At 40.1% G+C, this 13,942-nt stretch overlaps 1 protein-coding gene across 1 annotated transcript in view; it reads left to right on the forward strand.

Annotated features, from left to right (window-relative positions):
* Positions 1–55: 55 nt before the first annotated feature.
* Positions 56–13,942, forward strand: part of POLR2B (RNA polymerase II subunit B) — a 42,290-nt gene continuing 28,403 nt past the window's right edge. The window contains exons 1-6 of the mRNA XM_066386505.1: positions 56–226; positions 4,301–4,373; positions 7,286–7,436; positions 10,500–10,612; positions 11,271–11,490; positions 11,860–12,018. Coding sequence (XP_066242602.1) covers positions 208–226; positions 4,301–4,373; positions 7,286–7,436; positions 10,500–10,612; positions 11,271–11,490; positions 11,860–12,018 — 735 coding nt within the window. The 5' untranslated portion in view covers positions 56–207. The remainder of the gene's footprint in view (positions 227–4,300; positions 4,374–7,285; positions 7,437–10,499; positions 10,613–11,270; positions 11,491–11,859; positions 12,019–13,942) is intronic.

The following is a 13,942-nucleotide window of genomic DNA, read 5'->3' on the forward strand; positions in this document are numbered from 1 at the left end:
CTAACTTAACGAACCGTAGTTTACCGTTTGCGCAGGCGCAGATTTTATCCTGGCTTTTGTGTGAGTGGCCTTTGGCGGAAGACGCAGAGTATTGTCGGAGCACCGGCGGCGGAAATCACTTTGTCACACGCTCCCGGTGCCGGTGGTTGCTGCGCACCTTTCTGTCTGTGATTTCAAAAGTTCGGAGTTCGAGAACCGTTTGCCAATATGTATGACGCAGACGAGGGTAGGTGACCCCCTCAGAACGCTTCGCGGAGACCTATCTAAGGGGAGAACATGGGGAGCTGGACGAATGGAGGGTTTGGGGCCCTCCTCCAAGCCCGCCACGCTAGCGTCCCCGGTCGTGTTTTCTTCTTATCTCAGACCGGGAATGAAGCCAGGATTGGGAGAGGTGGGGGATACAGGGAATGTAGCGTTAGTATTCCCCGTTAGGGTGACACTTGTTCTCTCCACTGCTTGCTGCCATAAGACAAATTTCGTTGTTTGTTTTTGAAGTAGAGGGTTCATTTTTTCATTTCCTTTAAGATCAGAGTTAGTGGGTTTATTGCAGAGTTGAGTTTTTGAGCGTCAGCCTGTGCTAGGCCTTGTTCTAGGCTCTGGAAATACACCGCACAGAGACGATTGTGTGGGGGTGGGGATGGGGGTGGGGCAGTGGTCTAGTTTGGCATGCCTTCCTTCATGTTCATAAGTCTAAGTAAATCGTCTTAAAAGATGACCTTTAAATTTCCTCTTCCCACGAAATAACACAATTGAGCCAATATGTCTTTTGTTTTTTTCTTTCCACATATATAAGCAGTCATGTGTAGTGTGTTTTGATTGTGTATTTTTAAAGCTCCTTTCTCTATTCTCCACAGCTACTATTTCAAACTTCATTTTTTTCTACCCCCCAATCGCGTGGCCACCCTCACGTTCCTTCTTATTCTCTCAGCTACTACATGGAGAAAAATAGAAAAGCAAAAACTTAAACTCTGCTGTTTAAACTTCTGTCTCATTTACATCGGAGAAATTTAGCATCATTAGAGTCTCCTTTTTTGCCCTGGCCAGATAGCTTGTTTGGTTAGAGCATCATCTCGAAGCTCAGAGGTTGAGGGTTCGATTCCTGTCAGGGCACGTACATGAACAAATCAAAGTTCCTGTCTCTCTTTCCCTCTTTTCCTTCCTCTCTCTTATTTAAAATCAATAAAATAAACATTTAAAAGAGAAAAAGATTCTCCTTTCTTGACCCATATTTCACTGGAAAACAAATTTGAGGGTTTTTAAGCTTTATTTTTCATATAATGTATTCTCGTGTCTCACAGTTCAGGATTTCTTGTCCACCACGTGTCCAGTGTAGACCCCCCTCCATAGCAGATAACCATTGTTCCTCAATTCTTATCACTCCATAGTTCTGTACTATATTCAGACACACAAATGGGATTCTGTTTGCCACCCCCTTCCAGAAAACAAGGAACATTAACACCTCTGTATTTTGTTTTTTTACTTCATATATATGTAGATTTTCATGTCAATACATAGAGAGCATTCTCTTTTTTTTTTTCTTACCAGCTACATATTTTGACTAGTGAATAGTATATATCATAGTTTAAGTAGTGCCTTATGGATGGATATTTGGGTTATTTCCACTTGTTTTCTGGTTCAAATGGTGCTGGAATAAATGATCTTAAACACGTCATTTTGTTGTGTACAAAATGTTTGTAGGATAATTTGTAGATGTAGAATTGTCAGGTCAAATGATAGACACGTTTAACATTTTGCTAGGTGATGTTTAAGTGACCGTAATGATTGTTTTAATTTATCTTTGCGTTAACAATGTGTAATAATTCTGTGGAGAAGAGTTATAAGTCATCCCGTTTATCAAGTATGCTCTGCATTCAGTTGACATTCTATTCCTGCCTGTGTCCTTTGATGTCTTTGTTAGGTACGCCCCATCAGTTTTCAGATACTCCTTTTCAGCTGGCTTCTATGTGAAAAATTAGATCTTGTCTGCAAGAAAATAAGCTAAACTCTTTATTGTTTCCTTTTTCTTCCAGTATTTTGCCAGTCTCCTATCATCACAGTAAGCATCTAAAAAATAATAGGCTGTCCTTTTTTCTAATTCCCATTTTCAGGTTTATCAATTCACTGCAATCTGATTCTGCTCATGCAGCTACATTAAAACAGCTCTTAATATCAGTAACTTCTCAGTTGATAAATCATGTAGACATCTATAAATTTTATCCAAACCCTGTGGTATGCAACATTGTTGATGACTTCCTCCTGGGAACTCACTCCTTCCTTTTGCCCCGTCACTGTCACTTAATTCTTACCGACGTTGCTTTCTTTCTTACTATCTTCTGTTCACATTCTTCCTGGATGATTTAATTGATTCTCCATGGCTTTAGTTACCCCTAATATGTGGATGACTTATAAAATTGTGTATCTAGGTCAGATATATATCTAGACAGTTTCACATGGTTCTCTCTCAGGCTCCTCAAACTTGTCACTGCCCAAACTGAGCATTTTTCGTTTACCAGCCCCTTTTCCAAAGCTTCCTCCTCCTGTGTTCTTTATCTCAGTGAATGGTGTCACCCTCTGATGTTGTTAAAACCAGAGTAGCATCGTTCTGATTATATCTAATCTGTCATCAAGCCATGGGGGTTCCCTCTCCTAAATATGTCAAATCTATTTACTTCTTTGTCCCCTCTGCCACAGTTCTAGTTCAGGCTATCACCATTTCTTGTCTAGATTATTTCCTTGGACTCCTTACTGCTTTGTGTGCATCTGCTCTTTTCTATGTAAACTGTTTGTATTCTACCAACCCCATGTTAATGATTCTCAACTTTTTGTAATTTAGACCCCTTTTTTGAGTTTTACATTTATATCTGGTTGCGTACTACGGGTATTTGAAGGGATAAATATTTTGTAAGTACACCTGAAGCTGACTTCGCCTCATCATTTTCTTTCCTTTTCCCACCTTCATCCTTGCTTTTCCTGTGTGGCTGTGAAATTAATCTCTAATCTGTCACCAAAGATAGAAATTTCTGGGCTATTTTATATACCTTTTTTTTTTATCCCTTCCCCTATGTATAGGAATCAGTAATTCCAGATTATTCAAGAAGAATTTATTAAGTAATTTATTTTGGATATGTGTCAGATTTTTGAACCCATAGCTCTTAATTTTCACAAAATGTAGGTCAGAATATAAAAACAAAACTACAGCACACTTATTCTTTAACATAAGAAGATGAGACTAATATTAGAGGATCAGTGTACACTGATTTTTCAAATGCCCACTTATTCAAGTTATTATTGCTGCATAGCTATCCCATAGTTTGGTTACATAAAAATTAGTTTAATATGTTCATGGATTTAAGTGATCTGGAGTTTGGACAACACATAGTAGAAATAACTTCTCTGCTTAGTGTTAGTCGTTCACCTGGGAGGACTCAAAGGCTTGGTCACATGTCTGACACCTAGCTTACGAGGACTCAAGGACTAGGATTGCTGACTGGGACATCTGTAATAGCCTCTCCATATGATTTGGCTTCCTTACAGTAGACAATTTTAGAGTAGTAGGCCTCCTTAATGGCAATTCAGGGCTCCAGAAGCAAGTGTTTCAGCAAACAAGTCGGAACAATATTGCCTTTCCTCACCTCGCTTCTGTAGTCACATGTGTCATTTTAGCTGTGTTGTCTTAATTATGGGAGAGTCAAAACCCACCCAGACTCAAAGGAAGGAAACAGCCGTATCTTAATGGTAGAAATATCAAGATGACATTGTAGAAAAGCTTATAAAATAAAAGATATGATTGTGGCCCACTTTGAAAAATATTGTCTGTCATACTTATACGTGTGTGAAATGTTGCTGTCGTGGACCATTGCAGCTTCAGGTGCTGCCCACTTATTGGAACTCTTTTCTGTCTCCTCACTCTTACCCTAATCTCTGACTAGTCCCTGAGGAGCTTAATGATCAGAGAGGACTGTGAGCTTGGTCCTAGTTATCTCCATAGTTAGCTGTTAATAAGAATTATATGGACTTTCTGGAGAAGATGGAAAACTTACAGATTCAAACTTATGCTGAACCTTTGTAATGAGGCCTCTTTGTACACTGAGAGAATACCTCTGAGATGCACACCTATGCATACATAGATGTATACCTATTTAATTTCATTACAATTTAATTGAAATTTTAGAAAAGTGAGGTAAAGGGTTGCTTTTTATTTAGCAGAGACTAAGTATATTTCTGCTATTTCACATCTGGAGCAAGATGTTAATTAGTAGTATTTTATTACAAGTTAGTACAATATTTTTGTTTTTTGCAGATATGCAATATGATGAGGATGATGATGAAATCACCCCAGATTTGTGGCAAGAAGCATGCTGGATTGTAATCAGGTAACTTTTTAGACTGAACTGAATAAGCTTTAAAAGGCGCTATAACCTATAAAGGGATTTCTTGCTTATTCTGTTCTTGAAAACTAGATGTTTCATACGTATGTGCTACTTGAGAGCGATTTTCTTATTTTATTTATATATATTTAAGTATTTTGGACTTACAAAAACTTTACACAAAGAATTCATGTATATACTTCACCTAAATGTTAAGTTAACTTTATACTGTATTTTCTTTATCTTTTTCTTCATATTTTTTCTGAAATGTTTGAGAGAAAGTTGCAGACTTAAGAATATTCTTTTATATAACATATCAAAATAAGGAAATTATTATCAATATAATAATCATATTTAATCTGCAGACTTTACTCAAATTTTGCCACTTGTCCCACCAATGTTGTTTATAGAAAAATAATTTTTTTCTGATTCTGAATCCAGCCCAGGACCACATTGCATTTGCTTTTCATGATTTATTCATTTCTTATAATCTAGAACAGTTCTTCAGTCTTACTCTCTCTCTCTCTCTCCCCCCTCCCTCTTTTTTTGCAACAGAGAAAGAGGGGGGACAGATAGGGACAGACAGGAAGGGAGGGAGATGAGAAGCATCGATTTTTCATTGTGGCTCCTTAGTTCTTTGATTGCTTTCTCATATGTGCTTTGACCAGGGGGCTACAGCAGAGCAAGTGACCCCTTGCTCAAACTAGAGATCTTGGACTCAAGCCAGCGACCTTTGGGCTCAATTCAGAGACCATGGGATCATATCTATGATCCCACGCTCAAGCCAGTGACCCTGTGCTCAAGCTGGCAACCTCGGGGTGTTTAGCCTGGGTCCTCTGCATCTCTATCCAACGCTCTATCCACCGCACCACCACCTGGTCAGGCTCTCCTTTTAACCTTGACATTTTGAAGAATACAGGTCAATTACATTTCTTTTTTTTTTTTTTTTTTGAGAGAGGCAGCAGTGATGTTCTGCTCTTGGTGCATTGTATTAGGAGGCACATGATGCCTATTTGTTTTACTATTGTGGATATTAATTTGATTTCTTTATTTTCTCCTTATTTTAAATGAATGGAGTTACAGTAGGTTGTATTTCAACTCAAATTCCCTTAATTCTAAGTGTAATTAAAAGGTAATAAAACTCACCTGACCAGTAGTGGCCCAGGGGATAGAGCATTGACCTGGTACACTGATGACCCTGGTTTGAAACCTTTAGGTTGCTGGCTTGAGTGTGGGATCATCAATATGATCCCAAGGTTGCTGGCTTGAGCCCAAAGGTCGCTAGCTTGCCCACGGTCGCTTACTTGAAGCACAGGGTAGCTAGCTTGAGCAAGGGGTTGCTAGCTTGTCTTGAGTCCCCCTGTCAAAGCACATAAGAGAAGCAATCAATAAAAAACAACTAGCCTAACCAGGCGGTGGCTCAGTGAATAGAGCATCGGACTAGGACCTGGAAGACCCAGGTTCGAAACCACTAGGTTGCCAGCTTGAGCATGGGTTCATCTGGTTTGAGCAAGGCTCACCAGCTTGAGCCTAAGGTCGCTGGCTTGAGCAAGGGGTCACTTGGTCAGCTGTGGGCTCCCCCCCCCCATCAAAGGCACATATGAGAAAGCAATCAATGAACAACTAAGGTGCTGCAACGAAGAATTGATGCTTCTTATCTCTCTCTCTTCCTGTCTTTCTGTCCCTATCTGTCTCTGTCACAAAACCTAAATAAGTAAATAAATAAAATAAAAACTAAAAATGAAGTAACTAGAAGTCGATGCTTCTTTTTTCTGTATTTTTCTGAAGCCAGAAACAGGGAGAGACAGTCAGACAGACTCCCGCGTGCGCCCGACCGGGATCCACCCGGCACGCCCACCAGGGGGCGATGCTCTGCCCACCAGGGGGCAATGCTCTGCCCCTCTGGGACATTGCTCTGTCCTGACCAGAGCCACTCTAGCGCCTGGGGCAGAGGCCGAGGAGCCATCCCCAGAGCCTGAGCCATCTTTGCTCCAGTGGAGCCTTGGCTGTGGGAGGGGAAGAGAGAGACAGAGAGGAAGGAGAGGGGGAGGGGTGGAGAAGCAGATGGGCGCTTCTCCTGTGTGCCCTGGCCAGGAATCGAACCCGGGACTTCTGCACGCCAGGCCGACGCTCTACCACTGAGCCAACCGGCCAGGGCAGAAGTCGATGCTTCTCATCTCTCCTTCCGCCCTCTTCCTTCCTGTCTCTGTAAAAAAAAGTAATGAAACTCGGGAAGAACCCTTATATACAGGTAAGAAAGGTAACTTTTAAGTAATAAAGTAACATCCTGCTGTGTTAGGCTATAAAATGCTATAACTTTGCCCTCAACAAACATTATGGTGTATTTCCTCTTGGTTGATTCCCCCCCCCTTTTTTTGTATTTAGCATATGGTTGTGTGATATTTTATTTTATTTTAATTTTTATTAATCTTAATTTATTCTGTTAACATGGATTCAAGTGTCCCACTCAATATAGCTCCCTCAGCCCACCCCTTGTCCCCCATTATACCCCTTCTTTCTCCCTTTTCTAAGAACAGGTGCTTCTGACATTCTGCTAGTTGTATTTGGAATATAACTGAACCCTTCTTGGACATTGTTTTGTTAAAAATGTTTCCAGGAGGTTGGATGTAATTTATAAAGGATATTGGTAAATTAGTGCTCCCTTACAGTTCTTAGGTTGTGCTTTAATTATTTTACCCTTAAGTATAAGTCTCGTTTCCACAGACTTAGGTTCTACAAAGAAAGTTTTCCTAGTGTCATCCCTTTTTTGAATGCCTCATAGTATCTTGTGTAGTAATTGGCATATAGTGGTTGGTATTTAGTGATTGTTTATTGAATTTAATTATAATGAAAATGGGGAAATGTACTTGAAAACATGAATGAGTTGTAACTAATTATGAACTCAAATATTTTCCCAGTTCCTATTTTGATGAGAAAGGCTTGGTCAGACAACAGCTGGATTCTTTTGATGAGTTTATTCAGATGTCTGTTCAAAGAATTGTAGAAGATGCTCCACCTATAGACCTACAAGCTGAAGCTCAGCATGCTAGTGGAGAAGTGGAAGAACCGGTAAGATGGCTATTCTAATAAAGTAATGCGTAAGTTAAATAAGAGTATTGATTTGAAATTTCAATTCTCTCACCTGGCTTAAAAATTAAAAAAAAAAGTCACTTAATTTATTTAGCAGAGTATTTAAAGCATCTTCAATCAGCTTCTGATTTTTTCTTACAAGTGGAGCCTGACCAGGCGGTGGCGCAGTGGATAGAGCATTGGCCTGGGATGCAGAGGACCCAAGTTTGAAACCCCAAATTTGCCAGCTTGAGTGCCGGCTCATCCTACCTGAGCATAGGCTCACTGACTTGAGCGTAGGGTCGCCTGCTTGAGCATGTGGTAGACATGACCCCATGGTTGCGGGCTTGAGCCCAAGGTTGCTGTTTGAGTGAGGGGTCACTGGCTTGGCTGGAGCTCCCTGGTTAAGGCACATAGCAGAAAGCAGTCAGTGAACAATTAAGGTGCTGCAACGAAGAATTGATACTTTTCATCTCTTCCCCTTCCTGTCTGTATGTCTCTATCTGTCCCTCTCTCTGTCTCTCTCACTTAAACAAAAACAAAAAACAAATGGGAGAGATGCATTTTTGCAAGTACAGTTGATCCTTGAACAACACGATTTCAACTGCATGAGTCTGCATATACATGGGTATTTTTCATCTTGTACACAGATGAGGTAAACTTACAGTATTAATAAATACAGTACTATAAATGTGTTTGATGAGTTTCTTAATAACATTTTCTTTTCTCTAACTTTATGGTTAGAATATTATATATAATATTTAATATGTAAAACATGTTTATCGACTGCTTATGTTATTTATAAGGTTTCTGGTCAATAGTAGGCTATAAGTAGTTAAGTTTTTGGGGAGTCAAAAGTTATATGCAGATTTTTGACTGCATAGGGTGGGGATGTGGATTGGCACCCTGACCCCCAGGTTGTTCAGGGATCAACTGAATCTTAAGCCCTAATCCCTACACAGGTAGTAGGTATTTAATAGTCAGAGAGAAGGAACTCAGAAATAAGATGAAGCAAGCTAGAAATAGTCATATTCCTTCAGAAAAGCCCACTTTTTTTCTTTCACAGTTTAAGGAATCTTAAAGAAAAAGTATTTGAAGGACTTTTTTCTCTTGATTATTTGTTGCATGAAATACATTATACATTATTATTGCAATATAAGAAATAATACAGGAAAATCACCTGAACATATAAGCTATTTTAATTTTTCTAAGTTTCTTAAAGTCTTTGTTGACAAATATGCATATTTTTGGCATTGTTAAAATAATAGCAAGGTTATGATTTTATAGTCTGGTTTTACACGGATGATTATCAGTATGTAGTCTGTAGTCTTTCAGTAAAGAGGCAGTGTGATAGGCCCTGAGAGACGGGAACTGGGAAACAGTGAGGCAGGGAGAACCCCAGACATAGAGTTAGACAGAGGGAATGGTTTATGTTTCTGGCCAGTCCCTCTTTTCTGTAGTTAGCTCCTAGGGCTTGATACATTTGATACATTTTTCTTACTCTATTTGGAGATGCTGCACAGATTTGCTGTTAAGAACAAAAATAATTGGCTCTTCTGGCAGTGTACTGGCAAAATAGGCATAAAATGCCTTTTTTATACTTAAGGCATTTTTGCTTCATTGTCTTTGCAGAACAAGAAAGTAACAAAATAATAGCACATTCCAAGTGCTAGTACTATTGGAGGAAGAAATCTGGAAGCTGGTGTATCAGAGCCTAGTGGAAAAGATGGAAAGGATTTACATGACTGAAGGGCAGGGTAGAACTTATCTTAGAGAAAAAATACTTAGGCATTTCAGCAAGAAAATGCTTGTATTTGGCTTGGGGATAGAATGGGGACCATACAGGCAGTATATGATTTATAATGTGATCTGATTTTGATGGGTATTAGTAGAAAATAAGATGGAACAAGATGGTCCTAGTTTTTGGATGTCTTTGGGAATTGTTAAAAGAGTGTCAGAACATATGCTAAAGCATTATTTTAGAAAGGTTACTTTGGAAACGGTGTAAACTTGGAGTGGTAAGCGATTGGCAGCAGATAAAATAGCCCAGGTTGAAAGTACTAATGTGTAGACTAGGATGATGGTGGAAATAAGGAGTAGGTGGACGGCTTCCCTTTGCTTCATGGTCATCCCCAGTTCTCTTTGCCCTTTACCTACTCGTTTAGGGAAACTCGAGTGTCCGTGGTCTGTTTGGTCTCATCTTCTCTGAGATTTGATTTAGAGAGAAATTCATTGTCTGTTTATCTCTGGAAAGTTCTCATGGGTCTTGTTTTATTGAGCAGCAAATAGATATTTAATTGAAAACATTTTTTTTTTCTGCTGTGGACTGAGCTATAGTCAACTAGGGTTGGAAGTTCTGGTCCTTTATATAGAATAATTAGGATTTCTTTTTTTTGTATGTTCAAGAATTAGGTGTGCATTTTTTTTTCTGGTGTTATGTTGATTAGATTAGAGTACAGCTCTAATCTAATTTACCTTCTTTGTTGTCTGGTAACTTTGTATCTCTGACCCTAACTAAGGAGAGGGCACATGAAACTATATAGATCTTTAATACAAATACATTTGAATTGTTTAAACTTACAGCACATGGTAGGTGCATAGCCTTTATTTACTTGTGAGATATTATTTCTTTTTCTTTTTAATTTTTTTAAAGATTTTATTTACTCATTTTAGAGAGGAGAGACAGAGAGGGAGAGGGGGAGAGAGAAGCTGGGGAGGAGCAGGAAGCATCAACTCCCATATGTGCCTTGACCAGGCAAGCCGAGGGTTTCGAACCAGCGACATCAGCGTTGCAGGTCGACACTTGATCCACTGCGCTACCACAGGCCATGCGATAATTGTTTCTTTTTATCTTCTGTGTTAAAAAAGGAATTAAATATAAAACTTGACATCTATGGAATATGGATTTTGACTTTGGAGAGTCCCCGCATTAATAAAGTAGATTAATTTCACCAGTATCTAGAACTTCTACGGTAAATATTAATGTTGATTGAAATACAGTCATTAAAACTTTTATAGAAAAGAGTTGTTTACCCTCTACGTGTGTTTTTGGTTTTATTTTAGCCAAGATATTTGCTGAAGTTTGAACAAATTTACCTCTCCAAGCCTACCCACTGGGAAAGAGATGGTGCTCCAGAGCCGATGAGGCCAAATGAGGCCAGACTAAGAAATCTCACGTAAGAAAGATTTTTTCCAACAGCTGAGAGTGAAATACAGATAAGAATTCAGAAAATGTAATTTTAAGTAGTTGAGAGTTTTAGCAAATATCTTACTATTTACTTTTTTAAAAAACTGTTTATTTTATTGATTTTAGAGAGAGGAAGGGGGAGAGAGAGACAGGAACATCAATCTTTTTTCTATATGTGCTGTAACCAGGGATCTAACCAGCAACCTCTGTGCTTCTGGACGCTCTAACTCTGTGGTAGTCAACCTGGTACCTACTGCCAACTAGGGGGCGTTCCAGCTTTCATGGTGGGCGGGTAGCGGAGCAACCAAAGTATAAATTAAAAGATAGATTTAACTATAGTAAGTTGTTTTATAAAGATTTATTCTGCCAAACTTAGCGAAAATCCGACTACTTGGTAAGTAATTATTATTATTATATGCTTTAACTTGCTGAAACTCTGCTTTATAAATTTTATAAAGTAAAGTTACTTCCCTACTTTATAAATCACCATCTGTGGAACCGGTGGGTGGTTAGAAAATTTTACTACTAACAGAGATACAAAAGTGGGCGGTAGGTATAAAAAGGTTGATTACTCCTGCTCTAACTAACCGGGCTATCTGGCCAGGCCACATCTTGCTATTATTTGTGTTCTCTTTTTATTTTCAAAGGTATTCTGCTCCACTTTATGTTGATATAACAAAAACAGTCATTAAAGAAGGTGAAGAGCAACTTCAGACTCAGCATCAGAAAACTTTTATAGGAAAAATCCCGATTATGTTGCGTTCAACTTATTGCCTGTTGAATGGCTTAACAGATCGTGATCTTTTTGAGTTAAATGAATGCCCCTTGGATCCTGGTGGCTATTTCATTATTAATGGATCAGAAAAGGTGTAGTAGCATTATTTTTTAAAAATTTACAAAATGACAATTAAGATTTAAACTATGAAAGTTGAAATTAAAAAGTAAACTTTTATACAGAATGACCTGGAAGTGGCAGTTGAAATATTTGGTGGGGGGTGAACTTATATAAATCAAAGTTTTATTTAGTTGTATTATATAATATACACTAGAAATATGTTCTGTTTGAGCTTACAAACTTCTGTGAAGCATTTTATGCAAAATAGAATTTGTGAAGTTTAAGAAGTGATGTTTCAGTGGGCCTATATGATTGGATTAAATTAAGATGCAGATTTCGCTCTTTTTATTTCAAGGACTTTGTGGGTTTTATGGCTGTAACTTTTTTTATTGTCCACATAGGTTTTGATTGCTCAAGAGAAAATGGCAACAAACACAGTCTATGTATTTGCCAAAAAGGATTCTAAATATGCCTACACAGGAGAGTGTAGATCATGTCTGGAGAATTCTTCCCGACCCACTAGTACTATTTGGGTTAGCATGCTGGCAAGAGGAGGACAGGTATGGACTGGGATATGATGTTGTTTGGGTTTATTCCTTTTTGTAATTTACCAGACTGCATTCTTTTTTTTTTTTGTATTTTTCTGAAGCTGGAAACTGGGAGAGACAGTCAGACAGACTCCCGCATGCGCCCGACCGGGATCCACCTGTCACACCCACCAGGGGCGAGGCTCTGCCCACCAGGGGGCGATGCTCTGCCCCTCCGGGGCGTCACTCTGCCACGACCAGAGCCACTCTAGCGCCTGGGGCAGAGGCCAAGGAGCCATCCCCAGCGCCCAGGCCATCTTTGCTCCAATGGAGCCTTGGCTGCAGGAGGGGAAGAGAGAGACAGAGAGGAAGGAGGGGGGGGGGGTGGAGAAGCAAATGGGCGCTTCTCCTATGTGCCCTGTCCGGGAATCAAACCCGGGTCCCCCGCACGCCAGGCCGACGCTCTACCGCTGAGCCAACCGGCCAGGGCCAACCAGACTGCATTCTTAGAAAGGTTTTATTCAACATGTTATTAGTGTTACAAGATAGGCATTGTATTATTTACTTATTGCTGCATAACAAATTACTCCAATAGCAACATACATCATTTTACAGCTTCTGTAAGTCCAGGCTCTGGGTGTGGTTTAGCTGGGTCCTCAAGTTGAACATCTCTCACAAGGCTGCAGTCAACATGTGTGTCTGGACTGCAGTCATCTTAAGGCAGGATTCAGTTCACCGTGGGATCTTGAACTGAGAGTCTCAGTTCCTTGCTGGTTTTTGCCTCTCTCAATTCCTTGCCACGTGGGTTCCCTCCATATAGCTGCTAAGAAGATGGTATTTTGTTTCATTAAAGAAAGTAATTGAGCCTGACCAGGCAGTGTCACAGTAGATAGAGCATCGGACTGGGACATGGAGGACCCAGGTTCAAAACCCCATGGTCGCCGGCTTGAGTGCTGGCTCATTCAGCTTGAGTGGGGGGTCGCTGGCTTGAGCATGGGATCATAGACATAACCCCATAGTCTCTAGCTTGAGCCCAAAGGTCGCTGACTTGAGCAAGGGGTCACTTGCTCTGTTGGAGTCCCCCCCCCCCCCCTTCAAGGCACATATGAGAAAGCAATCAATGAACAACTAAGGTGCCACAGTGAAAAATCGATGCTTCTCATCTCTCTCCCTTCCTGTCTTGTCTGTCCCTATGTGTTCCTCTCTCTGACTCTCTCTGTCTCCGTAAAAAAAAAGTAATTGAGAAGAGCCATAGAGTGTACAAGCAAGATGGAAGTGACAGTCTTTTATAACTTAATCTTGAAAGCAACATTCTGTCATTTTTGCCATACTGTTTTGTTTTTTATTTTAAGCTAGAGAGAGACAGAAAAGGGGAGAGATGAGAAGCATCAACTTGTAGTTGTGTCACTTTAGTTGTTCATTGATTGCTTATTATATGTGCCATGGCTAGGAGGCTGAAGCTGAACCAGTGACACCTTGCTCAAGCCAGCGACCTTGCGCTTCAAGCCATTGACCTTGAGATCATGTCTATGATACCATGTTTAAGCTGGCAAGCCTGCGTACAAGCCAAATGAGCCTGTGCTCAAACCGGCAACCTGGGGTTTCGAACGAGAGACCTGAGCATCCCAGAGTAGACTCTATCCATTGTGCCACCACTGGTTAGGCTCATATTCTCTTTTTTTTTTTTTTTAATTTTCTTTTTCAGAGACAGAGTCAGAGAGAGGGATAGACAGGGACAGACAGACAGGAAAGGAGAGATGAGAAGCATCAATCATTAGTTTTTCGTTGCGACACCTTAGGTATTCATTAATTGCTTTCTCATATATGCCTTGACTGTGGGGCTACAGCAGACCAAGTAATCTCTTGCTCGAGCCAATGACCTTGGGTCCAAGCTAGTGAGCTTTTGCTCAAACCAGATGAGCCCGCACTCAAGCTGGCGACCTCGGGGTCTCAAACC

This window comes from Saccopteryx leptura, chromosome 5, assembly GCF_036850995.1.
Source record: "Saccopteryx leptura isolate mSacLep1 chromosome 5, mSacLep1_pri_phased_curated, whole genome shotgun sequence".
Taxonomy (NCBI): Eukaryota; Metazoa; Chordata; class Mammalia; order Chiroptera; family Emballonuridae; genus Saccopteryx; species Saccopteryx leptura.